At 53.9% G+C, this 25,602-nt stretch overlaps 10 protein-coding genes across 10 annotated transcripts; 5 read left to right on the top strand and 5 right to left on the bottom strand.

Annotated features, from left to right (window-relative positions):
- Positions 1-973: 973 nt before the first annotated feature.
- EV422DRAFT_305841 (adenosylmethionine decarboxylase) lies at positions 974-3,014 on the bottom strand. The gene is made up of 2 exons (XM_053066130.1): positions 1,710-3,014; positions 974-1,635 (listed from the first exon to the last, which is right to left on the bottom strand). Exons 1-2 carry the CDS (start codon positions 2,742-2,744, stop codon positions 1,120-1,122), a joined length of 1,551 nt encoding a protein of 516 aa, XP_052927966.1. The 5' UTR covers positions 2,745-3,014; the 3' UTR covers positions 974-1,119.
- Positions 3,015-3,983: 969 nt separating this feature from the next.
- On the top strand, positions 3,984-5,316 carry EV422DRAFT_305763 (Snf7-domain-containing protein). The gene is made up of 3 exons (XM_053066128.1): positions 3,984-4,437; positions 4,550-4,975; positions 5,056-5,316. The coding sequence occupies exons 1-3, from the start codon at positions 4,272-4,274 to the stop codon at positions 5,151-5,153; spliced, it is 690 nt and encodes a 229-aa protein (XP_052927965.1). The 5' UTR covers positions 3,984-4,271; the 3' UTR covers positions 5,154-5,316.
- Positions 5,317-5,983: 667 nt separating this feature from the next.
- On the top strand, positions 5,984-7,924 carry EV422DRAFT_493051 (uncharacterized protein; the record flags this gene model as incomplete). The annotated part of the gene is made up of 10 exons (XM_053067644.1): positions 5,984-6,141; positions 6,217-6,303; positions 6,368-6,419; positions 6,484-6,609; positions 6,676-6,828; positions 6,899-6,965; positions 7,040-7,212; positions 7,273-7,354; positions 7,427-7,603; positions 7,671-7,924. 10 exons carry the CDS (start codon positions 5,984-5,986, stop codon positions 7,922-7,924), a joined length of 1,329 nt encoding a protein of 442 aa, XP_052927964.1.
- Positions 7,763-9,542, top strand: EV422DRAFT_305819 (uncharacterized protein). The gene is made up of 2 exons (XM_053066129.1): positions 7,763-7,856; positions 7,936-9,542. Exon 2 carries the CDS (start codon positions 7,939-7,941, stop codon positions 9,433-9,435), a length of 1,497 nt encoding a protein of 498 aa, XP_052927963.1. The 5' UTR covers positions 7,763-7,856; positions 7,936-7,938; the 3' UTR covers positions 9,436-9,542.
- Positions 9,543-10,997, bottom strand: EV422DRAFT_305726 (diphosphomevalonate decarboxylase). The gene has a single exon (XM_053066127.1). The coding sequence runs from the start codon at positions 10,919-10,921 to the stop codon at positions 9,650-9,652; it is 1,272 nt and encodes a 423-aa protein (XP_052927962.1). The 5' UTR covers positions 10,922-10,997; the 3' UTR covers positions 9,543-9,649.
- Positions 10,998-11,134: 137 nt separating this feature from the next.
- On the bottom strand, positions 11,135-12,430 carry EV422DRAFT_617808 (uncharacterized protein). Its single transcript, XM_053074019.1, has 3 exons — positions 12,337-12,430; positions 12,058-12,278; positions 11,135-11,986 (listed from the first exon to the last, which is right to left on the bottom strand). The coding sequence occupies exons 1-3, from the start codon at positions 12,337-12,339 to the stop codon at positions 11,395-11,397; spliced, it is 816 nt and encodes a 271-aa protein (XP_052927961.1). The 5' UTR covers positions 12,340-12,430; the 3' UTR covers positions 11,135-11,394.
- A 161-nt stretch (positions 12,431-12,591) lies between these two features.
- On the bottom strand, positions 12,592-13,477 carry EV422DRAFT_584353 (50S ribosomal protein L30e-like protein). Its single transcript, XM_053073430.1, has 2 exons — positions 13,215-13,477; positions 12,592-13,122 (listed from the first exon to the last, which is right to left on the bottom strand). The coding sequence occupies exons 1-2, from the start codon at positions 13,402-13,404 to the stop codon at positions 12,797-12,799; spliced, it is 516 nt and encodes a 171-aa protein (XP_052927960.1). The 5' UTR covers positions 13,405-13,477; the 3' UTR covers positions 12,592-12,796.
- Positions 13,478-13,577: 100 nt separating this feature from the next.
- Positions 13,578-15,723, top strand: EV422DRAFT_305693 (uncharacterized protein). Its single transcript, XM_053066126.1, has 5 exons — positions 13,578-13,854; positions 13,921-14,490; positions 14,559-14,941; positions 15,014-15,173; positions 15,253-15,723. The coding sequence occupies exons 1-5, from the start codon at positions 13,669-13,671 to the stop codon at positions 15,499-15,501; spliced, it is 1,548 nt and encodes a 515-aa protein (XP_052927959.1). The 5' UTR covers positions 13,578-13,668; the 3' UTR covers positions 15,502-15,723.
- Positions 15,724-15,944: 221 nt separating this feature from the next.
- Positions 15,945-19,140, bottom strand: EV422DRAFT_576552 (uncharacterized protein; the record flags this gene model as incomplete). The annotated part of the gene is made up of 1 exon (XM_053073236.1): positions 15,945-19,140. Exon 1 carries the CDS (start codon positions 18,825-18,827, stop codon positions 15,945-15,947), a length of 2,883 nt encoding a protein of 960 aa, XP_052927958.1. The 5' UTR covers positions 18,828-19,140.
- Positions 19,141-20,935: 1,795 nt separating this feature from the next.
- EV422DRAFT_305659 (mRNA capping enzyme, catalytic domain-containing protein) lies at positions 20,936-24,794 on the top strand. The gene is made up of 10 exons (XM_053066125.1): positions 20,936-21,275; positions 21,377-21,521; positions 21,593-21,724; positions 21,788-21,951; positions 22,011-22,148; positions 22,205-22,360; positions 22,426-22,554; positions 22,619-22,700; positions 22,772-24,527; positions 24,595-24,794. The coding sequence occupies exons 1-10, from the start codon at positions 21,142-21,144 to the stop codon at positions 24,687-24,689; spliced, it is 2,931 nt and encodes a 976-aa protein (XP_052927957.1). The 5' UTR covers positions 20,936-21,141; the 3' UTR covers positions 24,690-24,794.
- Positions 24,795-25,602: the final 808 nt, after the last annotated feature.

The raw sequence follows: 25,602 nt of genomic DNA, 5'->3' as shown, positions 1-25,602 counted from the left end.
ACATCCACTGAAGGAACCATTGGGCAATAAACGCATGATGGACCACTCCCCCTGGCGCCTTCTCCCATATAAAAGGTCGTCGGCCTCAGATATCCAGCCTCGAACCTTCGAGCCTCGGCAAAATACAACACACAAGCGATCTTCAAGCAAACTCAAACCAAAACAGAAACCCACAATGTCATCCACCTCAGCCCCTACCACGGAGTCCCCCTACGCCCAATCCCAATCTCAACCGCAACAGCAAGACACAACTCCCCGCACCGGCCTGACCAACATGAAGACGACCGACTACGAGCAGGTCGTGCAGCCTGTTGTGCATGGTGAGAAGCATGAGCAGGCGAAGGTACGTTAGTGTCTGAGATCATCTGCTCCGGGTGTATTCAGTGTGCAGTTTATGTTTGAGCGGGTTGCTGCGATTGACAGGTTGCTGGCTTTCTTTTTTCGGCAGGACCAGGAACGTGTAGGATTAAGCAATATGAAGAGCTCGGACCAGGATACGGTCATTGAACATGCTTGATCGTCTCGAATCTCGGGACAAGGCTGCTCTCCCTCGTCAAACGGCTTTGTCCTGATGTAGAAGCCAAGGTTTTGATGTAGTTGCGTGCATTAGTGTAGTGATCGTTCCGGTGCCGTAGTGAGCGTTGTTTTGATATCACCTATTGCCAGTAAATGAGTTCAGCGTTTTGGTGAAGCTTTGTGCATTACATGAGGGAAAGATGAGAGTATTGTGTGGTTCACTTGAGTCCAGCGACTGTATTCGAAACTATCAAAATGCTACTCTTCTTACCAAAGCCAATACAATTGTCTCTGTCCTATCTGATGGATAGCGTCTATGATAAAAAGGAACCCCTTCAAGGTAGGAAGTATGCAAAAGTTCACAGAAAACATATAGGGTAGGAGAACATGGTGCCGCAATCCGGCCCGGAAAAGGTGTAGTAAAAAGGTCCCAATAAACAAGTATCTGGAGAAAAAATGTCTGAAGTCCAAACCCGTCAACCGACAGAGATATAACGAGTTGATTTCCGGAGCCAAATCAGCACACAATACAAAAGCATGTTTCCCCGATCCAGTTTGCTCTTTCGGCTTGGGCTGAGCAAAGTCGATGCCCTAAGTGTGTAGTCACCGAACAACCGCTTTGGCGCCCTTGTGGCGAGGGCTGGCGGAAGCGGGGACGCCACGGTCGTAGTGGCAGAAGAGGAGGTCCCATTTGCCCAGGCAGTGGCCGATGCGGTCGCGGCGGCGGAAGGCTGGGACAGATCCTTCGAGGGAGTGGAGGAGGGATGGCTCGTCTTCGTCTACTGGAGTGGCGGTGTCGGCGGAGCCGTGATGCTTGTCGCGGGCCGATTTGCGGGAGAATAGGGTGGTGGAGAAGGTGGCTGGGCGGAAGATGCGAACGACGCGACGGATGACGTCTTCGAACGTCTCGTAGTCGTCGGCGGTGGCGGATCCGCTGTTGGGCGAGCGACGGACTGGGACGGTAGTTTCGAAGGATGCGTAGGAGCAGTGGTCTTCGGGCGTGACGTGAATGGTGAAGTAGTGCGGGCCGACGAGCCCATTGAGGGAATAGCCGCAAGGGTCGAACAGGTAATCATCCACAATGGCGTCTGGATAGATCTCGGAGATGCCGGTGGCGCGCTAGATTAGGGAACGACCATGGTTAGCTTCTAAGCTGATAAGGTCCGCTCTTTGCAGCATGAGGGGTTACTCACGTAAACACGCTGTCCACCTTCCCGGGCCACCTCAGCTGCCCGAGCAGGGTCTCTGGCAGCCTTGAGCTCCTCTGCGTCACGCCAGAAAGTTTTCATCGCTGCTGGATCAAGCTGGGTCATCAAGATCTCCAGAGTGACATCGTCGTCGCCTTCATCATCCTCCTCCTCCAGGACAGATGAGCCTCCATCACTGTCGCGCGACGAGGAAGAACTGTCACCCAATTCCACTCCATCCAAATCCAGGCTGAGACGCAGTGGAGTCGCCATGTACAAGCACCAGTGATCTCCATTGACTTTGCCAATGACGTAGCCAGAAGTTTCGTAATCGGTGTCCGGCAGAATCTTGTCCAGGTATGCCACCTCGTCGCCCCATCGGCCATGGGGCCACGCTTGCTTTTCGGGGAACAAGAAGGCCTTGCGGGAATAGAAGACGGCGTTGATTTCGTGCAAGCCACAATACTCGGCCGCGATTTCAATAATCTTTGGCACGGCGTGGAGCAAGGTAGTAGTGCCACATGTCTTCAAAATCAGGCGGTGTTGGTAGACAAACATGGACGACTCGCTCAACAGATAAGCGTCGGCGCATTCGTTCTGGATGACATTCAAGACTTGGCACTTAACGATGCCCAACATTTCCTCCCAAACGTCCCGACTGACGGTGCGGAGTCCAGTGCGAGGGAGCTGATATTCACCGTCAGCGTTTGGTACAGTGCTGTTGTACACATGTTTGCCAATCGGTGTGAAGTCTTCGACGATCTCATCCACGGATGCATTATCCTCACTAGCTACAGACTCCACGTCGGGTAAAGGAGATTCTTTGCCGTTGACGGGACGAAACCAGATTTCAAAGACCTTCTCCGGGCCTTCGAAACCGCAGAGAGTCTGCTGAACTGCGTCCGACTCGGGTGCGAGAGGGGTAGGGTATGTCGAGCTGTAGATCTGGCTGTTTAAATCGAGATTGCCAAGCTCCGGGACAGGGTTGTGCTTGTCCAGAGCAGTGCCCGAAGATGCAGATGCTGTTTTGTCGATGATCATGTTGATGCTTGTTCTCGATGGTGAGATGTGTCTATTGGATGAAAAACTTTGAGTTCCAATGCCGACTAGGATGGAATGTCTATGTCGTAAGGGTCCCGTGAACACAAAATCAGGGTATGCTGAGAGGATGTCGAACGAGTGAGTGCGGTTGCCGAACGGGACTGTTGAGCGAAATAATTAAGATGTCGAGTGGAGAAGAAGAATGCGAGAGCGGTTGCGGAAGGGAGATTAGGGTGGCTCCTTCGGCGCTCGCTTAACCGTAAGGAGCTTAGGGCAAACGGAGACTATGTCGCTCGGGAGGTGTCCTATCGAGGTAGCTTCTCCGCGTGGTACCTAAATCACAAGGAGACGATGTGAGTACTCTGAGGATCCATTCACACACAAGGCGCTACTATTCGGGCCATACCTGAAAGCCGAGAAGGAAACAGAGTCGCAGAAAGGGAAAGAAGCAGTGATTGCCGTGGTAGGCGAGCGAAGCATAGCAGGGGGCAAGGAGACCTGACAGTGAATTGCTTGCGGCTTCCGTCTTGAAGAATTTCAGAGGGAAGCACCCAAAGTGGAGTGATTGACTCCCGCGCAGATGGCGAAGGGCGGGGAGGTGTTAACTTGCGGGTCAAGCTATGTGCCTGGAAAGACGGATATCGTGTTGACGACTGCCGCAGCAAGAGAACCAGCTGCTATCAACTAGGCGCTCAAACACAATATTGAGGCTGTCAACTAGGCTTGTGCCGTTGTATTGAAGGGGTCTGATCTGAAGGGGGCCGAATGGGTGGAGTGTGAACTTTTTTTCCTTCAGCAGTGCTGCTAGCCTGCAACAGGAAGGATTTCGCTGCTGAGATAGTGTGTGAGCTTTGTTACAAGGCGGACTTAGGAGCAGCAAGTTGCCATTGTCAACGACGACGATCTGGGGGTGGGAATAGCGTGGGGCAGGAAAGGGACAAGAAAAACGGAGCACCGAAGCCGAAGGGACTGGCCAGTGGGTCTGTCGCAATGGGGACTCCTGGCTCCCGTTCCAACCGGTCGTTTTCTTGTCCCACCCAGCCGTTCGTAACATCCGTACTGTATGGCATATGCAACGTTCGTCATTCGAACTGTCAGTCACGTGATGCTATCGATGGAGACGCATCGGTTGAACTCGTCGGCGAACGAGCTATTATATACAGTCACGTGATGGCCCCTCCTCCACGTCATCAAATTGTTCGTGGGAACTTTCAACTGCGATTCTTTCACAAGCTCCTCCACCGCTGATATCCGAACATCGTTCCACGATTGCCGATACCCCTCAACTGGCGTGTATAGAGCGCTTGAAAGTCCCCGCAAGAAGCTCGTCCCGGAATATCGATCAATCCATAGTGGTAAGAAGTCGATGCTTGGTTTGTAGGGCCAAACTTGTAAATCTGTTGACTCAGTCATTCAGCTGGTTTATCAGCGATTTGCTTGGCAATCTGGCGGAATCTTCCCTTCTCCACCGAAACCCTCCGACGTATCAACCCCACACCCTCCCCTTGAAAATCCAACAGTCTCAAAATGAACCTGTTTCGAAGAGCACAAGTTTCGAAAACGGCGCCCAAAGATGCCATCGTGAAGCTGAGGGAGAGCTTGGAGCAACTGGAGAAGCGCCAGAACCACTTGCAAATGAAAGCTGATACCCAGCTGAAGATTGCAAAGGCAAACGTGACAAAAAATAAGAAGGGTACGAATGCTGGGTGTGACGTGGGGGCAACGGCAGACCCTCACCACATCGTACGTGGTGTTGGTGTGAAACTCTCGGCTGGGCGCACTACTGACCCCTGCTCTCTTTCCAGCTGCGCTGACTGCTCTAAAACACAAAAAGGCATATGAGGACCAGATCAACAAGATCTCAGGATCGAGGATGACACTCGAGCAGCAGATGATGGCTATCGAGAATGCAGCTGTGAACCTAGAAACCATGAATGCCATGAAGGCAGGAGCGGACGCGATGAAGCAGATCCACGGACACTTAGATATCAACAAGGTCGACGGGACGATGGACGACATTCGAGAACAGATGGACTTGGCGAACGAGATCAGCGACGCAATCTCGCAACCTGTGAACTTTGGTGTGGAGTTTGATGAGGATGAGCTGAACGAAGAGCTCGAACTGTTGGAGCAGGAAGACCTTGACGCCAGGCTACTGGATAGCGCGGGCATTTCAGACACGGGTTTGGGAGATTTGGAGTCGGCTCCAGGGGTGCCCAACACGGTGCCAGGTAGGCATTCTATATTGCAATTGAATTTCTTGGTTATTCTGCATCGTCGAATCACTCACGATGGCCCCCGTTATCTGTAGCAATTGCGCAACCGCCACGCCCGACCAGAGCAAAGCCAGTGCAAAACGACGACGATGCAGAATTAGAGGAATTGCGGGCGTCAATGGCTATGTCTTAGATAGTCTCCCAGCAACCATCAACAATGTTCCCATCCTCCCATACGCCATTAGACGCAGCGTCCGATAATTTCGCCAAACTCCGTTGGCACTTCTGTCATGTTCCTCTCGCTAGGCAAACTCTATGTATCTTTCCCGTCATATTTGCCCTTCTTCCCTGCCAGTCCGTATGGAGGGTTGCTCAACACGGATGGCAATCCTTACCCCACAATCCCGCAGGCCGCGGCTGTGGATGTCAGCATCTCCGTAGCGCGCGGCGGTGATAGTTTGCGGCATCACCCAGCCAGACTTTTCCGGAAGCGGATGACCTCCCCAATGGTGTCAAGAGATGCCATGTCGCTATTCATATGTATGTCTTCGCCTGATCGTTTCAACAATGTGGCTGAAGTCTGGCATACCACGTATCTTCATCTTCGAAGCTTCTTGGGTGTCTCGAAACCAGAACAGAAACAAATGGGGCTTGGAATTAGTCGATCGCCATCCCCTGCTCCGTGCGACGGTCAAGTTGTGGCTCTAGCACATATAATTTAGATCCATATCATGAAAATAAGTGCCGTTAAGTCACCGCCCAACCTTAATCGAAAGAAAGTGGGCAGGCAGCACACAATTTGGCCTTCCGCTCTCGACCGCAACTTGTTATATCTCGCAGCGCAACATTGAACAAGCTACGACTGGGAACTCAGGGACGTACTACATCCCAAATAGGTTGGGTGAGATATCCCCACTCCACTGCAGCGTGCTCGCACATTCAGCGGGAAACAATGCCTACGGTTCACCGAACGTTTGCTTCCCTACGGGGAGAGCTCCATAGGCGGGACACATTCGCCAAGGTATGCTCCAAAAGTTCCGTAGATGGTATTCTGTAGGGAGTCCCGAAGATCAGAATATTGACGAGAAACATACCCTTACGCAGCTGATTAAAGCGAAAACGGTCTCTTTCTTCGGTGGAATATGCCTACTTATCAACGGAATGACCGGGCCGGGTGTGCCGTAAGGATTCCGCTGTCCAACGTCAGTTCCCCCATGAAGCCTTGGGCACTGATATGAAATTGTCGTTGTCTACAGATTTACCCCCGCAACCTTTCAACAATCTGGGTGGCTCTTCCCTTCCATCCTTTTCGTGGCATTCTCCTTCGTATCGGCGTTAAGCGTGTAAGTTGGGCTGGTCGAAGATGTGTTCACACAAGGAGGCAACGGACTAATGTCTCTCGGACAGTCTGTTCGTGATAGAAAGCATGCAGGCTATACCTGGCAACAAGAACTTTCAGGTGAGCTATAGATATCAGATGTGTTTCGACTTTTATGAACTCCCATCCTCACGCACACTCGTAGGGAACGGTCGAATATGCTACGCTTATCAATTTCTACTTCGGCAACTATGCCCACTTGATTGGGCAGTTCTTGCTGTACGGCGCATTGCAAGCGAACGCGATGCAGTCCATCGTCTTGATGTCGCAAGTAAGGACAACATTCGCATCTGCCCCCTAACCATGCTCGTGGAATGCTGATACCATGGATATGCAGACCTTCGATAACATCCTGGTTGATGTCTTTGGAAAAACTTGTGCGTTGGCGGTCAGTGGGCCGAAACCGGGATGGTACTGCGTGGGGACGGTGTCACAGGATTTCCCCTCGCCATTTGAAAATACGTGGATCATTTTCTCCTTGGGGTTCCTGGTAAGCGTGCTTTGTGCGCAGGAGGAGGCGTCGATGCGTATACTGATCCTTCGTTTTCTGTTCTTCGTAGCTGGTTATGATCATGTCCATCCCACTCGGCATCGTGAATCTGGACGATAATATCAAGGCTCAGATTGGTACGACCGAACAACTCCGTGGCTACAATGGTCGTGCGATTCATTGGGTATTGATGGAACGTTTCTCATTGTAGTCGCCTTCTGCCTCTCCGTCGCCATCGGAATTGAATGGATTGGCGCCGCGTTCGTGCGCGGACTGGACACTTCCAGAGTGCCAGCATTTGGGTCATCATTTTCGACAGTGGTGGGAACGATCATGTTGAATATGGCGTTCACGACGATAGTACCGTCGTGGGTCAACATCAAGGTCAGTTTGCGATAGTGGCAACGTGTGGCCTTGCACGTCGGCTAACGAGCGGTTGTGCAGAAACGCGAAGTGAATGTGCAAGGGGTTGTTTGGTCTGCCATCGCGATTGCGTGCGCACTCTACATGGGTGTCGGGTTGTTTCGTAAGTACGGTTGTACAGCACCATTGAAAGCCTCTCCTTTCAACTCTGACAATATCCCCTTCCATTTTATAGCCGCTCTTGGCTTCTCCATCGACAGCGACGGCAGCATTTTGCCACCTCTGATGCGCAGCGGCAAAATCAACAAGGTCTCGGCGTACATGTTTTCGATCGTCATGCTACTCCCTTCCATTCCTGTCAGTTTCATTGTGGCAAAGGGCAACCTCGTTCAGAATCGTGTAGTTAGCAAACGTGAGTTTTCAGCTTCTCACGAACCCAAGATACGTTGAATGATGGGCGCTAATAATGTTTTCTGCAGATGTTGCCTTGTTCCTCGCCTACGTCTTGCCGTGGATTATGTGCATCCCGCTTCAAACTGGCAAATCGATGCAGGGCTTCATTTCATGGACTTCCTTGATCTTTGTGTCCACCGCAAACTTCTTGATCCCTCTCGTGATTTATCTCAAGTGTCTCAAGTTCCGAAGGGAGTATAACCAGAGTCGAGGTATGTTTACATCGCTGCAATGGATTAGGAAAGGAAAACGCCTTCTAACCTGTGGGCTACAGCTCTAAGCTTCAAACAGAAGATGCTCCTCAAAGAGATCCACATGCACTCCCGTACGATCCACCGGTTCATCGATCAAAAGACAGCCAACGAGTCGAGTTTAGCAGAATTAGCTAGAAACCAACCGGGCTTGTTACACAAAGATAGGTCAGACCTAGGACGAGAACCCATAACTCCTCTCGATGAGAATCCCGATAACGACGGGCGCCAGGATCCTCCGAAACCCGGTTTTGTTGCGACGTTGTCGGCTCCTGATCAGCATGGCGACGAAGGCGAGCTTATTACATCGGTTCCACCTCCTCCTGTTGAACGTATTGCTAGCGCTCCGATGATCACGTTTGGCTCGGATGACCAGCCGCGGGCACGCTCGCCCTCCGCAAGCGGGTCGATACTGAAGAAGCCGGTCGCGCTCTCCCCCACGTCGGGGACAGGCTCTAGACAGCCGCCATCGCCCACCGGCTCTATTTTGAGGAATCCGCTACTGACACCGGGACCCAGCGGGACGGGCAGCAGACCGCCGCCATCCCCAACAGGATCCATACTGAAATCGCCCGCCACAGTTTCGGGCAAAGCGAACGATGGGTTCCCCTTCCCATCCGTGTCACCCGGCGGGTCCGTGATGCGGGCGGCTTCGCAACATCTCGACATCAGCACCCCACCGCCCCGCATACCCACCTTATCATTCATGCGCCGACAGTCCGCCGTGCGGTTTGACGGCCACGACGACAGCGACGATGACAACCGGGCGCCAACCCCACAGATTCTCGAGCGGGGATCCAGTCTCCGTGATGACGTCGGAGACGACCCGCAACGGTCAGTGGACATCGGTCCCATCACCCTTTCCGAATCTCAGGAGCAGTCTGGGGAGGAGGAGTACCTGAAGGAAGACGTGCCGGACCCCGACATGGAGCATAAACTCGCACGGATGGAGTCGCGGTACGGGAACTGGGATGTGGAGCATGGGCCTGGGGTCAAGAACACGATCAGACGGGCGATGCATACCATGGTGCGGCGCGAGACGTCTGCTTCGTTGGTGTTTGGTGGTGGTGGTGGGTCGAGCGCCGGGGGCAGCAACAGCAGGCCTCATCGGCGGTCACCGTCACCGTTAGCGGACATGGAAACGACGCATTCCCGCGACAAGGACAGCATGCACCGGCCGATTCGGCTGCAGTCCCTCAACACCTCCACCGACGACGCTCGATCCGAGGCGTCACATCAACAAAGCCTCGAGTCGGTCGGCGGTGGGGACGGCGAGCTGCTCCGGCAGGCGTCGACAAACACCGCTGAGGGAACCGACCTGTCCGATGGCGCCGGGCTGATCCAGAAGAAGAAGTCGGCGCTACCCACCGACCTGATGCGGCTGCAGACATTGCCGGTCCATCCGCAGTATATCAGCCCCACGTTCCGGAGTATTCCGACCTGGTTCCCTGTGCGGGCGAGGGTCGTGGCGTGGTGTTTGTTGGGTATCACGGGAGGCGTAACGATAGGGAACGTGGTTGTCGCGTTGACTGGGACTTGACCACTGGCCTGGCCGGTGAGGAAGTACCCGCGTCGCGATAGCAGGTTTCTTTTCGCATTCGAACACTCAGCCTGATCGGTATGTAATCTGTACGGTTTTCTGTACCATATTGGCCCCTGTATATATATATATATATATATATATATAGCGGTTGGGATTCATGTTACATACGATATCCAGTGTCAATTGATGTAGTATAGATGTCTAAGAGGGGTTATGCAGACTTTGGCAGGCCGTTTTCACCGAGGAGAGCATTTTCCACGCCCCAGCCGAGAATTCGGGGTCCATCGCCTATGCTAGTGCTAATGATACGCTTCAGACTGCCCTGCTCCAACGGAGCCATCTTGATCTGCTCTATCGCCTTTTTCAGAGCCGCCGCATCTTCCTCGCCCGCAAAGGTAGCCGCGCGGCCCAGATACGCCTTCTTCTCTTCAGCGGCCGTCGGTGGCGGGAAAAAGTGGTTGACGAGGGCCAAGATCTCCGGCACATGCTCCTTTCTCACATACAGCACCGCGTTCGGTCCCGCATCAAACGTATACGCCGCGCGATACCCCTTCCTGCCCGTACCAGCGCTTCCATCGGTAAACAGACTGTTGTACGTCGTGATGAGGTGGATGACCGCGCGCGAGACGTCGTTGAGGTAGGTGATTGGCGGGAAAGTGTCCAGGCACACGGCATGGAACTGGTTGGAATCCCGCATGGTCAGTTCCGCGAAGGCATCGTAGTCCTTGTTGTGGATCGCGGCCTTCATGTCCTCCATCCGCTTCGGCACCTGCTTTATGCGCTCCTGTAGCAGCTCCGACGTCTCCACCGTGGCCTGCATGCCGGCCGTAGAGGGCACGGTCTTGCGCGCATCGGACGCGACAAGGACCAACGCTTCCATGTCAGGCCAGTGCGCGGCGTCGGCGACCTGCTCGGCGACGGAATCGGACCCGTCGGCGGCTTCACCCTGCTTCCAGGCCACAAACCCGCCAAACAAGCTCCTGCATGCGGAGCCGGAGCCCAGACGAGCGAGGCGGGAGAGGTGGGAGATGGAGATCTTGTCCGCGACGTCCAGGGCGTGGGCGATCCCGAACGTCAAGGCCGCAAACCCACTCGCGCTGGATGCCAGTCCCGCGGCGGTGGGGAAGTTGTTCTCGGAGCAGATATGCAGGCTCAGGTTCGATAGACGTTCAAAGGTAGCGTCCTTTGCCTCCAATTCCTTCCTCAAAGCGCGGAGTTCACGCAACACATGGCTGGTGCGTTTGTTATCGGGCACGCTCTCCTCTTTGCCGTTGAGCCACAAGCGGTCGGAGGTGAAGCTGGGGTCGGCGCGGACGGTGGTGGTTGAGCGAAGGTCGTCTTGGGAGAGTGTGAGGGAGAGGGAGGAGTTGGTCGGCAGCAGGAGCGAGGTATCCCGCTTGCCCCAGTATTTGACGACGGCGATGTTGACGGGGGCGGAGACCGTCACCTGCCTCAGGCTGCTGTTCTTCTCTTGAGCGAGCATTTCTTTGTGTTTCTAGTACGAATGTATGCACCGGGGGATGGTGAAGGGGGAGCACAGTTTTTATGGATGTTCGCCGTCGGGGTGGGAAGTGCAGAACCACCGCTTGCCGTGTTGCATGATATCGCGCCTGTCCTCGCGCGTCGTATGATGGCCAGACGCGTTGCCCCACCGTCCGCCGACTATTCCCATTCCACCCCCGCGCACACAAGCGAGGACTTTTCTTTCGTTGTTACCTGGTATATACAAGAGCTGCGTATGTGATGCCGAATAACTCTACCCAAACTTTAGAATAATGTACCCGAGAAGCTAGTCCACCAAGCCGTCGTCTTCTCTCCAGCTCCGTAACCAGAAATCTTGGGAAGGTAACGGAATCCGCAGAGAATCGTCGTGATATCGTGTTGGCAGTGTGTTCCATTCAAAAACGCAAGCCCAATGCTTCTGCCCAGCCAATCTACGCTATCTCAGCATAGATTCTACTCTACATTCTTCTTAGCATTGCGCAGCTTCTTAACAACATCATCCCATTTCTGCGCTCCCTCCTTATCCTCGCGCATATACTCCTGCGTCTCCACATCCTGAATGCGCCCCGACCGCTTCACCCTCTGCACCACCTCCGCCATCTCCAAGCTGAACCCTTCATCCAGCTCCGGGTGCACATAGAACCTCCGCCTCTTCATCCCGGCCCTATGCTGTCCTCCGAGTAACTCCAGCAGCTCCTGGTCCCCGTTATCGCTCGTGGTTGCATTGTCGCGCACCTTCCACGTAGCGAAAGGCCTGTCCTGTGCGGGTACGATATCAGATATACGGACGGCTGTGTGGCGGCGGTTGCCGAAAAAGGTGAGAGTCTCGAGGACGGCCGTGCGGCTCGGCGGAAGAGAGGATGGAGAGAGAAGGACCCGTGTGACGTATGGGTTGACGCAGTATTGGACGAGGATGGTCGATATCCCCGACGTTACTATCGCCGCTCCCATCATGGTGCCCACGACCGCTAGGTTCGAGTATTCCGCAAAGAGCAGAAGTGGTGCGGCGACCGTTGAGAGGCCAAATGTTGTTGCGCTTACCCGCCTGGAAAGAGGGTATCTAGAGTTAGGGCCTCCGTGTACAGGGCGCACAAACATATGAAGAGCAAAACATACTTCAGCAGCATAAGCGTCGTCGTTAACGGCCCATTATATATGGTTGTGCCTACTGGCGCGACAACTGGCTTTGGGGCGGCTGGAGCAACCGTTGGGGAAGCTGCTGGTGTGGCCACTCTAGTGGACTCATATCGGCGGCTGACATGCGATGCTATGGATTGTGGAGCCAGGTGAGAAGGCCTCAGTAGACTCCTATGGACGAGCGTGAGAGATCGTGCGTGCTGGAGAACAACGGGTTAGGTACACAGACTGTAGGTGGTAAAGCAGCGAAACCCATACCATGCTGAAACGTAGTAGTATAGCTCTATGCTGTCTAATGTCTCTAGCAGTCTTGACTCTTGTTCAAGGCAGTGGGAGGAACTTCGGGGGTTTGTTCCGAAAGAGCACAACACGGCGCGCTCTTGCGGACAGGACCAACATATCCAGCATATGCGGATCGTACTACGACATAGTGCATTCAGATGAAGCTCTCTACCCCCTTTGCCAATGGACGGGGGCCGGAGTGCATCAACAGCCGAACAGGAAAAAATGAATCGTTGAGAAAATGGAGCGCATGTTAAATATGGTACAAGAATTAACAAAAAGGGGAGGAGCAGCATCGAGCGAGTGCATAGTGGCGGAAAGAACGGGTGGATGCAGATAAACTAAGGGCAAGACGAACGCAGCATCCGGTCTCCTTTGCGGTCGGCAATGTGATATCTATCAGAAAAGGGTTTCCATCTACAGTTCCCCTAACGCTCTAAACGGTGGTGATAAGCTTCTTGTTGAGCTCCTTGACCTCATCAGCGACCTCCTCGTAGAGGTCTGCGTAGTCGATATCCTTCTTATCCTTCGCCACTACTAAAATCACTGATGTCGCCCGCTTTGTTGCTCCCGCATTTCCCAGCTCCTCTTTCGATGGTACGTAGATGTACGAAACGTTGGCCTCCTCGCACATCACCGGGACGTGCGTGATCACGTCGACGGGTGAGATGTCTCCTGCAATTACGACGACGCCCTTTTGGCCTTTCCTTATCGCCTTGACGACTTCCTTCACCCCTCTCCGTACGTTCTTTGTCTTAGCGGCTGCAAGTTGAAACAAGAATTGTTAGACATGGAATTGGGTGACCCAAAGAACATTTTGCACCGCAAAAAACGCAGGTTAGACCAAAACCTACCCTTCTTGACAGTCTTCAAGACCTTCTTTGTAAGCTTCTTGCTTGCCAGCGGGTGGGCAATGGGGTTGCATGCGAGCACACGGGTTTCGTACGAAACGGCGCTGGCGTCCTCGTCGCCTCCTGGCGTTGCTGGTGCGACGGCTTCCGACTTTGCCTTCTTCGGGGTCTTGTCCTTCTTCTCCTTTGCCATTTTGTCGGGTGGTGTTGTGGGGGTGTGTGTGTTGGTGGGGTGGTTTGTTGTGATGTCCAAGGGTGAAGTTAGCAGGACCCTACTCTAAGTGCTGATGCGGGCTCTTTCTTTCCGTGTGGCGCAACCAGTTGACTGCGCCATCCGCGCGTGGCGTGCGCAACTCAGAATTCACACCAGCAGCTTGCAAGGAAGGCTTCGACTGAGAATACGTTTACATTTTGCAGCTCCATTTTGTATACCCAGTCCTCAAACGACCAAGCAACAATGTCAGGCCTCCTCGCAAGCTCGCTGGTGGGCGCCGCCGCCATCGACAACGATCTGGACGCTTTGTTCGGCAGTAGCTTTTCAGCGCCTTCCAGCAGCACAACAACGCCCGAAAAGTCCTCCAAGAAGCGCAAGCAACAGGAAAGCGCACAAAGTGAAAGTGCAAAGAAGAAGAAATCAAAGAAGGTTGGATTTGAAAATGACCCATTTCTCGTGTGGTCTTACATGGCTGATATTTGTGGGGTTGAGTAGAACGAGGAGGCTAAGCTCGAAGTGAAGCCCGAACCGACGAGGGAAACAAACGTGAAGAGCGAGACGAAGAAGGATAAGAAAAAGAAGAGCACAAAAGCGCACGAAGAGGTAGCGGTCGAAGCTCCGAAGAAATCCGTTGCGGAATCAGCGGAAAGCAGCAAAGGGATCAAAGTAAAGAAGGAGAAGGCGAAAAAGCAGAAGGAATCTGTAACAGAGAAGGAGGAGGTCGCGGCGGTGAAGCCGGCGGCTGAATCGAAGGCCGCGAAGATGAAAAAGGAGGTGCCTGAGAAGGTGCATGTCGAGGAGGAGGAGGATAACGACGAGGAAGACATTTCTGAGGGCGATTCCGGAAAACTTCCTCAGGCCGATTCCGATGCTGATTCGGATGCTGGCTCCGGTGAGGACGAGGAGAAGATTGAGGAGGGATCCGGCTCGGAAGCCGTGGAGGCAGGCGACGACAAGGAAAAGTCGCCGGAAAAGAAGAGCCGACGGGAGGTGAAGAAGGAGATTAAAGAGCAGAACGCGAGGACAATCTTTGTTGGAAATCTGTCCATAAAGGCGACGGAGAAGGTGAGGGCGCGACTCGAGCAGAAACCTTGTCATCAGAGTACATTCCTAACGGATATCCCAAACCCTAGGCCGGAACAAAAGAGTTGAAAGCCCTCTTCAGCAAACACGGCGCCCTCGACAGCATCCGCTTCCGCTCAATAGCCCGGTCCGACAAAATGCCCCGCAAAGTCGCTTTCATCACCAAAAACTTCCACCCAGGCCGCGACACCGTCAACTGCTACATCGTGTACAAGGACCTCGAGTCCGTCGCCAAAGCACTCGCAGAGAACGGAACGATGTTCATGGGCACGCATATCCGGGTTGATCGCGCGGAGCGACCCGAGGATAATAAGCATGACCATAAGCGGTCGGTGTTTGTGGGCGCGCTGCCGTTTGATATCAAAGAGGAGACGGTGTGGAACTATTTCAGCCAGTGTGGGGATGTGGAGGGTGTGCGCATCGTTCGTGACAAGTAAGTCTCGCTGGGAAGTTCCTCCCATCAATTATCGTAACAAATTCTAACGCCGTCTCTCCCTGTGATAAGAGGAACAAATGTGGGCAAAGGTATCGGATACGTCCTCTTCAAGGACAGAGCATCCGTCGGCCTGGCACACAAACTCCACGGATCTGAACTCGCAGGCCGAAAGATCCGTGTGAACAGGTGTAAGGATGTGTCTCCGGAAGCACAGAAGAAGCGCTTAAGTGTAAGTACCTGGTCTCCGGGACTCGTTCCTTTGGACCATATCAAGATGGCTCATACATATCACTGTCCAATCCTCACAGATGACCGAAGGCCAACGCGCAACCCGAAGCGACTCCACCGACAAAACCAAAAATGGAGGCGTCTCCAAACTCCGGACGCGGTCTCGCCCTAGCAGCAACGGTAAACCGTTCGGAAGACCATCGACAGCAGGCGGACCGAAGCGGGGTGGTGGTGGTGGTGGGCGTGGCGGGCGTGGCGGATTCGCAAAGCGGGGTGGAAGAGGCGGCGCCGCTAGCCCGGGGGGGAAGAGGACTGCGAAGTCGGATTGAGGTAGACTAGTTTTTTGGGATAGAATCTCAAGTTATGTAGGTGCCGTTTCTGCACTTTTATTTAAGTACATTCACTACGAGGCTATTGCGAGGACCATGTTTTTTCTATGTGAGTCGCCTTGGAACTTGTCTTCTTCTGTGTCACTCGGAGCACCCATACAGCAACAGAACAGACAAAACGTGGGGGTGCATAACGTATGAGAGATGAAATCCACCTCAGTGTCCCAGGCATCATATTCCTGGCAGACACAAAAAAGCCAAAGAAGCACTCTATATCTACAGCATCGGAGAATGTGGCGTGAAATGGGGGAGGGGTTGAAAGCTAAAACCTAGCAGTACGCCAAGCAGGATACTGATTTGGTTGTGGTATGAGTTGTCCAGATGCAGAAAGCGAAAAACTACATAGATAAAATATAACACGCCGTTGTATAAACTCTCAGTCGTCACCGACTCCCCGTGCTGCTAAAACTCAACCGCCGATGGTGTTGTAGCATTCCGAGAGGGACATCGTCCTCGTCCTCGTCTTCTTCCGGTGACGGGGCGGTAGGTGATTTGCTGATGAGTGATGTTGTGCTCTTACTTCTGCCGTATGAGTTGTTTTGCGGGGATATGGGCCGTTTGGGGTGTGGATGCGGGCCGTATTGTTGGGTGAGGAGGGAGCCATGCATGTGGTTTGGGGATGGGGGCCGGGGGTTGGGCCAGAGTTGGAGATCGTGAGGGAGTCGTGTCGGGGATTGGGAGCGTGGGACGGGTGGGTGCTGGTGGGTGGGCGGGATCGGTTGGAGTTTATTGGACTTAATCGCGGCGAGGTGGGCGTTGTTGGTGCGCATCTGCAGAGCGGGGCGGGCGCCGCCGTCTGCGGCTCGTGCGATGGCGGCGGGTTTTGATGCTGTGGCTGATGTGGTACGGTCTGTTGTTGCGTCCGACGGCGTTGGGAGAGGACGGGCTTTGATTGAGGATGGCCCGGGAGGAGAGTGTGCGATGCCTCCTGTTGATTGTAGTAATGGAATCTCAGGCAACGGCATGACCCCCCGAGCCAGCGGATGCGTCCGGCCAGGGGCACGGTTCTGAAAATGCGGTGACAAGCTCGATTTCCGAGTCCGCTTCCTCCCACCCGCCCCACCCCGTGGCCTCTTCTGCGGTGCCCGCCGTGTCAGCGTTACGTCCGCATGCACGCTGAGGATATACAGCATCTGGTTGCTGATCAGCACTTGGTGGTACAGGGACCGTCTCGTCTCGGCGATTTTGACGTGGGATATGCGGTAAATATACTTTTCGTCCTCGGCTGGCAGACGCCCTGGGTTGTTGAATTTGTCCCGGTCCGCGGGATATGCGTCCCAATCCGATCCGCTGCTTTCGTTGGTGAGCGAGTCCATGGATGCTGAGCGAGCGTGCTTTGGTCCTCCTCTTGGGGACTTCTTCCTACTGTGCAGGAATCCCAGCCAGTTCCAGGATTTAGGTGTTTTTGGCTTCTTTTCGGGTTTCTTTCCGTTTGATGTCTGCGATACGGAGCTCTTGGAAGCGTTATCTGACGCTTCCAAAGCCGCAGTGAGAGATGTCACATCCGAGTCGTTCTCGTCTGTCGCCTCCGATTTGGGAACAGGTAATGGCGGCGGTGTCACAACCATGTTTTCGCGAATATTCTCGTCCTCCTTTGTCCCCCTCTTTTCCTCTTCCGGCAGAGGCGATGATGCCGGCACCTTGATTCGCTCTTCCTCGACATCCTCGGTTGTTTGTTTTTCAGCATCCACCTCCTTCTTCTCCTTATCGGATTTGTTTGATTTCCGGCTTCCGCGTCGTTTTCTCAGCGATTTCCTCGACTTTCTCCGCCGCGCTCTTTCCGCATCAGAAAGATGCGAAGTCCCAGCGGTCTCGCTACCGGACGGTATGTACCCTTCCTGCTCTTCATCATTTTCGCCACCCAACGGGGCAACAACAGGCTTCTTTATATGCCGAGCCCGTTTCAGCGGTGGCAAGCCTTTCGCAGCTCGCTGTTCCGTCGATGCAAGTCCTGCGACAGTTCGAGCCCTCGTGATAGGTTCGTCCTCCATGAACTTATCCGCGTTGTCTGGCGTGATAACGACATGCCTTTCGACAAATGATTTCGACCGTTTCAGTGGCTTCTTTTCGGCCGGGAAGAGAGACTTAGAGGCAGTATCCGATGTGGGGTCAGAGTCGCTGAGCCACGACGTAAATTCGCTCGGATGTAACTCGGGGTGCAGGTGAGCTGGTACCCAGAATAGGTGGGATGGATCCTTGGCTTCTATCGTCGTACCCCCAATGCTGACCAATTGTTTCTTTGGCGGAGAGAGCACTTCAGGGATGACAGTAATACTTTCAGACGAACTCGAGCGAGTACTGCGCGCAGTGTGCGTGCGTTTCACTTCGCCCTGAGCTATGGATATTGGTTCCGACAGTTTCCGGGGTGTGCCCTTCGTCTTTGCTTGGCTTTCATCTGAATCCAGTCCTGACGATGCTTTAGATGTGGCGGTCGAGCTATGTTTCTCCGCCCGAGTCTTCGCCGACTCCTCAGACTTCGGTTCGATCCTCTTCCCAATCTCGCCAGATTTCGAAGCATCTTGCTTATCCGTAACGCTCCATCTCCACTGTCCTGAAACGGGCGCTATGTCAGGCAGCTCTAGCAAGCGACTCTGCACTCCGTTCGCCGTATCCGCGGCTTTCGTCGAATATGAAGTAGTGGTCGGCGGAGCAGCAGCCTTCTCCACTACCGGGGACGCCAACCAGTCGGTTTGTACAGGCGTTTCTGAGTGATTCCGCAGATCTTTATCCGGTAGAAGAAGCGGCGGGGTATCTTCGGGTGGGGAGGGGATCCCACGGGCATCGTGGGAAACGGCGTTTACTGGCGTCGCGGCGGACTGTGATGTTGAGTCCGCCTTCTTATCCTTCTTATTTCGGAATGAGAAAAGACCTTTGGATTTGCTTCCCATCAGACTCTTCAAGCTACTGGTGCTGGCCACGCTCTTCAGCGACGCTGTCTCCGCGCGCCGGTCGGTTTCCGGACTGGGAATCGACTCATGAGACTGACTTTCCATCGGTGAATTGCGTTTGCCCTTCCCACCCTTGCCGAACAGAAATCCCATGACTTTATTGGAGAACTTTCGCTCCAACTTCGCAGTTGGTTTTGGCGTTGGTGCTGAGGTACAAAGGGCTGCAGCGTCCGGTCCACTGCTGTGCACTTCGAGGGCAACCGTTGAGAGCGAGGCATGGTCGGCTACGGCCTTGCTTCCAGACAGAGCGGCGGCCTTCGTCGTGGTAGTGAGTACGGGAGATGACGTGGTGCGCAGGTAGGCTGGCGGGACCGTCATTGCTTTGAAGGACTCCCTTCCAGCCCCTGCTTCACAGCGGCAATGCCTAGTCTGGCTACTAGTGAGTCTAGCGCACGCAGACGTCGTTGTTCGAGTTGTTCGACCTGCTGCGGCGAATTCAAAATGGTCACCGCGGGAGTCTGAAACTTTGCACAGCGGTGGTTGAGAAAGGTTGTGGTGACCTGACCCCAGTAGCACCGTGCAGTAATGTTGCTGCTGTGAACAGACAGGTATATTGCTGTTGGGGGTAAAAGGGGCTTTTTCCTGGAGGTTGTTTTAGCCAAGGAAACACAGGTGCGAATATCAGCTGTTCTGTCGTCAGAATCTGGCCAGCCGTGAAAGCCACTTGGGGGCGTAATAAGCTAAGGCAGACATTTAGAACAAGGGCTTAGCTTTGGCGCAGAAATCTAATCATTCTCCCATCAGGCAAAAAAGGTCAAAATTGCAGAGGAAACACGAGGCTGACACGCAAGCCGCCCCTTATTAGCGAGCAACGACCGAACAGACTCAACAGAGTGAGTGACGTGGGCAAACTCCGACGGCTCTTCTCATACAGTACAACTCGGCCGCTCCATCGTCCATTCTGCTCTTTCAGCCCAGAAGTCTCATAAAAAACGGCCGCCCACGAGAGCCTGGGAGACGAAGTCATACAGTTGTCGACGGCGGCGACTCTGCGAGCCTCGAGGCAGTACATACATATGTGTTGGGGATTGACACTTGTGGACCTATCGTCGCAGAGTGTGGCTTGCTGAAACTCCGCTAGGCTGTTGTTAACTTGGTGATAGCTATGCTTCCCGATTGCCGTCGAAAGTCGGGACGATAACATATTGCACTCACAGGCTTTGGATGTGTTCTGATCGACGGAAAGGCAAATGCAAACGGAAAGTAAATCCAATGCACCTTGGAGTCCTGTGCTTGTGAGGGATTTATCCCGGTTATTGGCGTTGTGGTCATCGATGCGCATGTAGCGGACACCATGAGGTTTGATCTCGAGATAGATACATTGGGAAAGATCATGAAGGCATGAGGAGGATGAGCGGGGTCATTCGCCTATGGTCTCCAGGCGAGTCTCCATTAGTGAGACACATCTAAATACAGTATCGTTTGATGCACTTGCATTGCTTGCTGGCAATCACTGGTCGAAGTGATGAACGTCTGAGCAACTGAAGGGGTTGGGGGATTTCAAGAAGTTGCGAGGGACTCGGAGGGAGTAAATTTAGCGCTTGTACATTATACAGTAGTACGTAGCGCAACCGTGGGTACGAGTTGCAAGTATCGCTTACACGCGAGTCTGGCGCTCGGGTGAGTGACTCACGGCTTGTTTCACCCCCATGCGTTCTGGGTTCCCTGGTCACCTCGATAAACGGTCCTGCCCAAACCCCTGACGGGTGAGACCTCTAGATCCACAATGAGAAAGGTGTGGTGTGCTCTAAAGCGGAAAGGTATATGGGCTAAGCCCACTGCGTACTGCTTGGTTTGAGCTACGCTGTTTATCACGCGAGCGAAAACGGGACCTTGCTCCTGCGACGAGTCGAAACAGAGCGAGACGTACGCAACGAAGGATTCTCTGGTTTCTCTTCGCGGAGCGAGAGGAAGAATGCAGCGCCAAGCATCCTATTCCGCTTGAGATCGAGCTTGGCGTAAGGTGTGGCTGGTTATGCACGTATGAAAACGAAGTAGTAGTAGTAGTATGCGTTCCCCAACCAATCGAGGGATGTCCGCTTTGGGACAGACGGGACGAGCGCGTTTTTGCTGCCACGTCGAGCGAGCCACCCCCGCGCATAAAGCAACAGGCCTTTTCTTCCTTCCCTCCCCAAGATTGGCTTGTTCCCACGGCAATCCGTGAACGCCGTCCGCCACTCGCCCCTCACGCACTAGAAGTTGCTGGGGCCCGCCATTGAGACGTTTACACCAGAATATACCGCGAGGTTCTCAATCTGCCCTCCACCGCGCTGCACGTCCAGCAGATTCGACAACGAGACTCCAAAAACAGTTTGCTGCTGAGCTACGCACCTGACCCTCTTGACTACGGACTACGAACGCCAGTCAAACATAACGGACTTCACCGGCTTCAATTTACCACCAATACGTCCCCGCACAGGAACAACAATTATTTGGGCTCCTTAAAGTACTGCGAACTGGCTACCACAAACTTGCAATCGCCCCGTTGCACTTGACGAGCTTGCAGCCGGGCTTCAGAGGGGCTTGGCGGACTGTATTGGCGGGACGAATGGGGGTATCACCACAAACGTAGGCTCAGAGCAACAGTACCTATTTGCGCTGAACCGCCCCCGCGCGGCGCCCCACTGTTGTCATGTCGTCTTCAGCGCAAACTGGAGGAGGCGAGGCTGCACCGCTGCCAGACGCCATTGGGAGACCTGTTCTGGCGGAGTATGCTCAGGAGCTTCGATTGAAGGTTCAGCAACTTCTGAAATATCGGAATAACACGTAAGCAACCTATGTTCGTTTTTTCTGTGGTATTTTCCACGACGTCCGAAACGTAGATCACTACTTGATGGCAGGCAATTATCTAAAACGATTGGCAATAGGTTCCCGGGCGCTCAGCCGGTAGCACTCACGACGAAGAACATCCAGGCGCTCGAGCGCGAAGATTACTTTGTTTGTGAGAAGAGCGATGGGGTTCGATATCTTATGCTCCTGATGCAGACGCAAATAGGCCCGGCAACGTTTATGGTATGGTTTGCTAGCCTTCACAAGCTGAAGTTCGGGGGGGACTTTCAGACTGATGCGTCGAATCTGCGCAGATCGACCGAAAGAACGAACTACACTATATCGAAAACATGCGTTTTCCATTGCCTGGAAGGCATGACGCCATCGAATGGCATAATGAAACGCTTCTAGATGGAGAGTTAGTCGTTGATGTAGACGGTGCTAAGGTGAGTGTCCAATGCAAGTCTTCATCTGCATGATAACGGTTGCTAACCCCATCCATTATTCAGCGCACCCTTACGTATCTGGTGTTTGACCTGATGACGAGCAATGGGGAGCCATTCACCCATGAACCATATAGCAAGAGGCTAGGCTTTTTCCAACGAGATGTGCTGGCGCCGTACGACCAGCACATAAGGAGGGACCCGGGGCTGAAAGATTCGCAACCTTTCAGGTTTGTGCGGGTTGAAACGTCGCCCACTTGAGCCATATTGATTGTTGCCTGTGCCACAGAATCGCAATAAAGACCCAGCAACGGTCTTATGGGATGACCTTGATCTTCGATGAGATTGGCCGACAAAAGCATGGCAATGACGGTCTGATTTTCACGCCTGTCAACCTACCCTACCAGTCAGGAACATGTCCGAAACTGTAAGTTGCAGCTCCGAAAATTGAGTTGCAGATTGATCTGATCAAGTTTATTACAGTTTGAAATGGAAACCCCCGGATCTTTTGACGGTGGACTTCCAAATCAAGATCAGATATGATAAGAACAGGAAGCCGCATTACGTGCTCAACATCGGCAGAAACGGCAGACATGAGTTCAACGATCACTTAACGGTGGAGCCTGCGTTAGCCAATGAGTACGCATCAATCAAGAGTATATACTTTGGGAAGCTAGTGCTGATTTTACTTGGATTGCCTTTAGGTGGAAAGCGGCCCCGCCCGATGAGCGTATTGCGGAGTTCAAATGGGATCCCGAATGGACAACGTACATTTGGGAGGAAGGCTATGCGGATCGAGAGCGCATCGGAGGTTGGCGTTTCATGCGCTTCCGGTAAGAGACTCGTGCCATAATTTAGTGATCAGAAGGCGGACATGTCTGACTGTCGAATCTACAGCGATGATAAGACCATGGCCAACGATATTAGCGTATTGAATGACACGATGTTTGCCATCGAAAACGGGCTCACCAGAGAAGCGGTTTGTTCAATCCTCTTGCACCGGATTCTGTTTGATGTGATCGTCCAAACTTACAACGCATTTGTATACAGTTATTGTCACAAATAGAAACCATTCGGTCACATTGGAAATCCCGGGAAGCGCAAGGTGTCCTCCCACCCCGCCCGCCAAACGAACGGAAGCCGTCAACGTACGTCATGCCATCCATGCCAACATCACGGCATTCATTTAGTAGGGACGGCGCAACTGATCATCAAAGACGACCTTCTTCCGCTACAAACCTGGAAATATCGCCGGAGCAGCAGCGGCGGCTCTCATCCGGAAGCATTGTGTCCGATTTGAGTCCGGGGGTCCGGAGAGAGTGGCAGGAATCGAGAGGGATGTCCCCTCAGCTCGCTCAGAGCCCTACATCGATTGCGAGATACGACCGCAGGGCGTCTAATGACATGCCGAATCCGAACCAATGCAGCGCTTTGTCGACGAGCCCGGGATCGCGCACGTCTTTCCATACGCATCCTGAAGATGTGGGAAGGGATAGGGACGCCAACGCCTCAGCTGATAACAACTTAGGCGAGATGTCTCCGACTGTTGCCAAAAGGCTTTTCGATGTGGAGCGGAAGCCGGAGGAGCGTGGCACGGTGAATTCGGAAGACAGTAAAGGATCGGTGCCCTCAGGGATAGGAGATGGAAAAGGCGAGGAAGCTGGGTGCGCGGCAAAGATGGACGTGGACGCACCCACAAGCTCGGTGGAGACTGACGCGTCTGCAGCGCCTCGGAAAAAGTCTTTCACTGAGTTGGTTGCTGGTCAGATGCCGAAAGGGATTCGCCTAAAGAGAGCGGCGGTTCCGGTAGCCCCGGAGTCGGAAAAATTGACTTCACCAACGGCACTGGTCACTCCTGAATCAGGGCGAGAGACCGATGGAAGTCGGCCGCACGCTGAGTCGAAAACGGACGTACCTCCCAAGCCTGTTGAAACTCCTCCAGGCGCCAAGGAACCCGCAGCAGACATGATGGAAATAGATCAGCCCGAGATCGGCAAACCCGTTCTGTCGCAAGACAGAGGCCTGAGAAGAAACTCGGAGCTTTCAAGCCCGGAGAAAGGAGATTCGAAGAGACGGCCGTCAAAACCGGACCTTCCCCGTCCTTCCTCGCCGGTGAAGCCAACGAAAGTCGATCTTCCCCAACCCACCTCCCCAGTGAAGCCCACCAACATTGCAACATCGATACCAGAGGTCGCTGACAAATCACCACCAATACTGGAAGCCAAGAAGGCCGGTGACTCCGTCTCACACTTGCGGAAGAACAGTCAACCGAAGCTGGCAAAGGAAGCTCAGAAAGTGGCCTCGGATGCCATGGAAATCGATCCTCCGCCATCGAAGTCACTATCGCTCCCAGAAGTACGACCGGGGACGGTGCCTGAACATCAGCCCAGCGGCTCAGGGCCCCAACCACAGACAAAAAAGTCCAGTGTGGGTTCGGAGCCCGCGAAATTGGAGCGACCATGGCTGGAGATTGGCGAACGACCTGGCAGCGCATCTGCAGCGAAAGCTCATGCCCGCAAAAGCATGGATAACGTAACTGCCATGGATATGAATATCGCGCGAGACTCCGGGAAGTTGAAATTGACGGAATCGCCTGGCAGTCAACCCAACGAGAAGCCAACCAGGCGGAAGTCGACAAAGGTCGAGGAGCTTGTGTCAGTGAAAGTGAAGTCCAAGCTGAAGGACGGGAATCGTTCATCCCCGCCTCGTAATAGCAAGCGGGATGAGAAGGGTCTTCGGATATCACCACCAACCACGATTGGCAAAAGCAGAGTTCCGGTCACCAAGACGCCGGGTTTGGCTGGAAGTGAGAAAAAGCTGGACCTGCTTATCACTCTGCCCGCACCTCCACCTGTACTGATGGAGGGTATCAGGTCACGAGCTGATGACGACGATATCTATGACGAGACAGAATCGCCAGTCGCGCGACCTGTCCTTGCTCCTCCGCTGCAGCCTTTGGGGATTATAGATCCCACAACAAGCTCGTCTCTCCCTCCCCCCGCATCCGTCGCACCGGACGCAGTACCTGTGCACACGGTCGAAGTAAAGCCAAAAAAGATCACGGCGGCTGCGCGCGCTAAAGCCGCGAAAACTGCGAACGAGAAAGTATCAGCTAGTAAGCATAGACGGACGTACTCGACGCCAACGGGCGCAGATGCGAAGGGGATCCCGCAGGCTATGGAACACAACAATCGCAACAACGAAGGACAGTCGAGGTCGGGTGGGGTTTCGAGGCGAGGATCCTTGAGCATCATTCCCGGCTCATCTGCGAACGATATGGCTCGATATGCGGCGGCCTCTCCTTCGACGCATGGCGTTGTTTATCCAGGAACGCCGGATGGGTACATTTTGGTCGACCCTCGACATCCTACACATCCTTCTGCCATCATGCCCGGGTACCCACCGGCTACCGGATCCTACATCCCTGACGCCCTGAGGAGACGATCCTCCATATCTCAGCAGCCGCATTCGCACGCATACCAACCGATGGTCCTGGTACCGGCTGGCGGTGGGGCACCAGCTATCGCCCATCCACGAGGTGCTATCCCTCCACAACATTCTCAGGGTCCGACTGGGATGATGGCGGTGTCTACGGCTTCCGGGGTCATGATGGTTCCTTTCAGCACGCATGACCGAGAAGCTCGCGTAGAGGTGGTTCCCGGTCGGCCCGAAGGCGCGGCGGGTCCATCTGGTGTCTATGGACATCCGCAGCCGCCAAGGTCACAGGCGGGCCATCAACCGAACCCGACTGCCGCGTCACATCCGGAACGATCTCATCATCCCTCTCAGCAGTACGGTCAGCACATTTCCCCATCGCAAAGGCAGTACACACCGGAACATGCCTCTCGAGAGCAGCCTCAAGCTCAGGGGTACTTTCAAGG

The sequence above is a fragment of the Fimicolochytrium jonesii genome (assembly GCF_025526975.1).
Source record: "Fimicolochytrium jonesii strain JEL569 chromosome Unknown EV422scaffold_4, whole genome shotgun sequence".
In the NCBI taxonomy this organism is placed as follows: Eukaryota; Fungi; Chytridiomycota; class Chytridiomycetes; order Spizellomycetales; family Powellomycetaceae; genus Fimicolochytrium; species Fimicolochytrium jonesii.
Note: the sequence above shows the minus strand (reverse complement) of the source record. Positions and strands in the feature narration are given on the sequence as shown.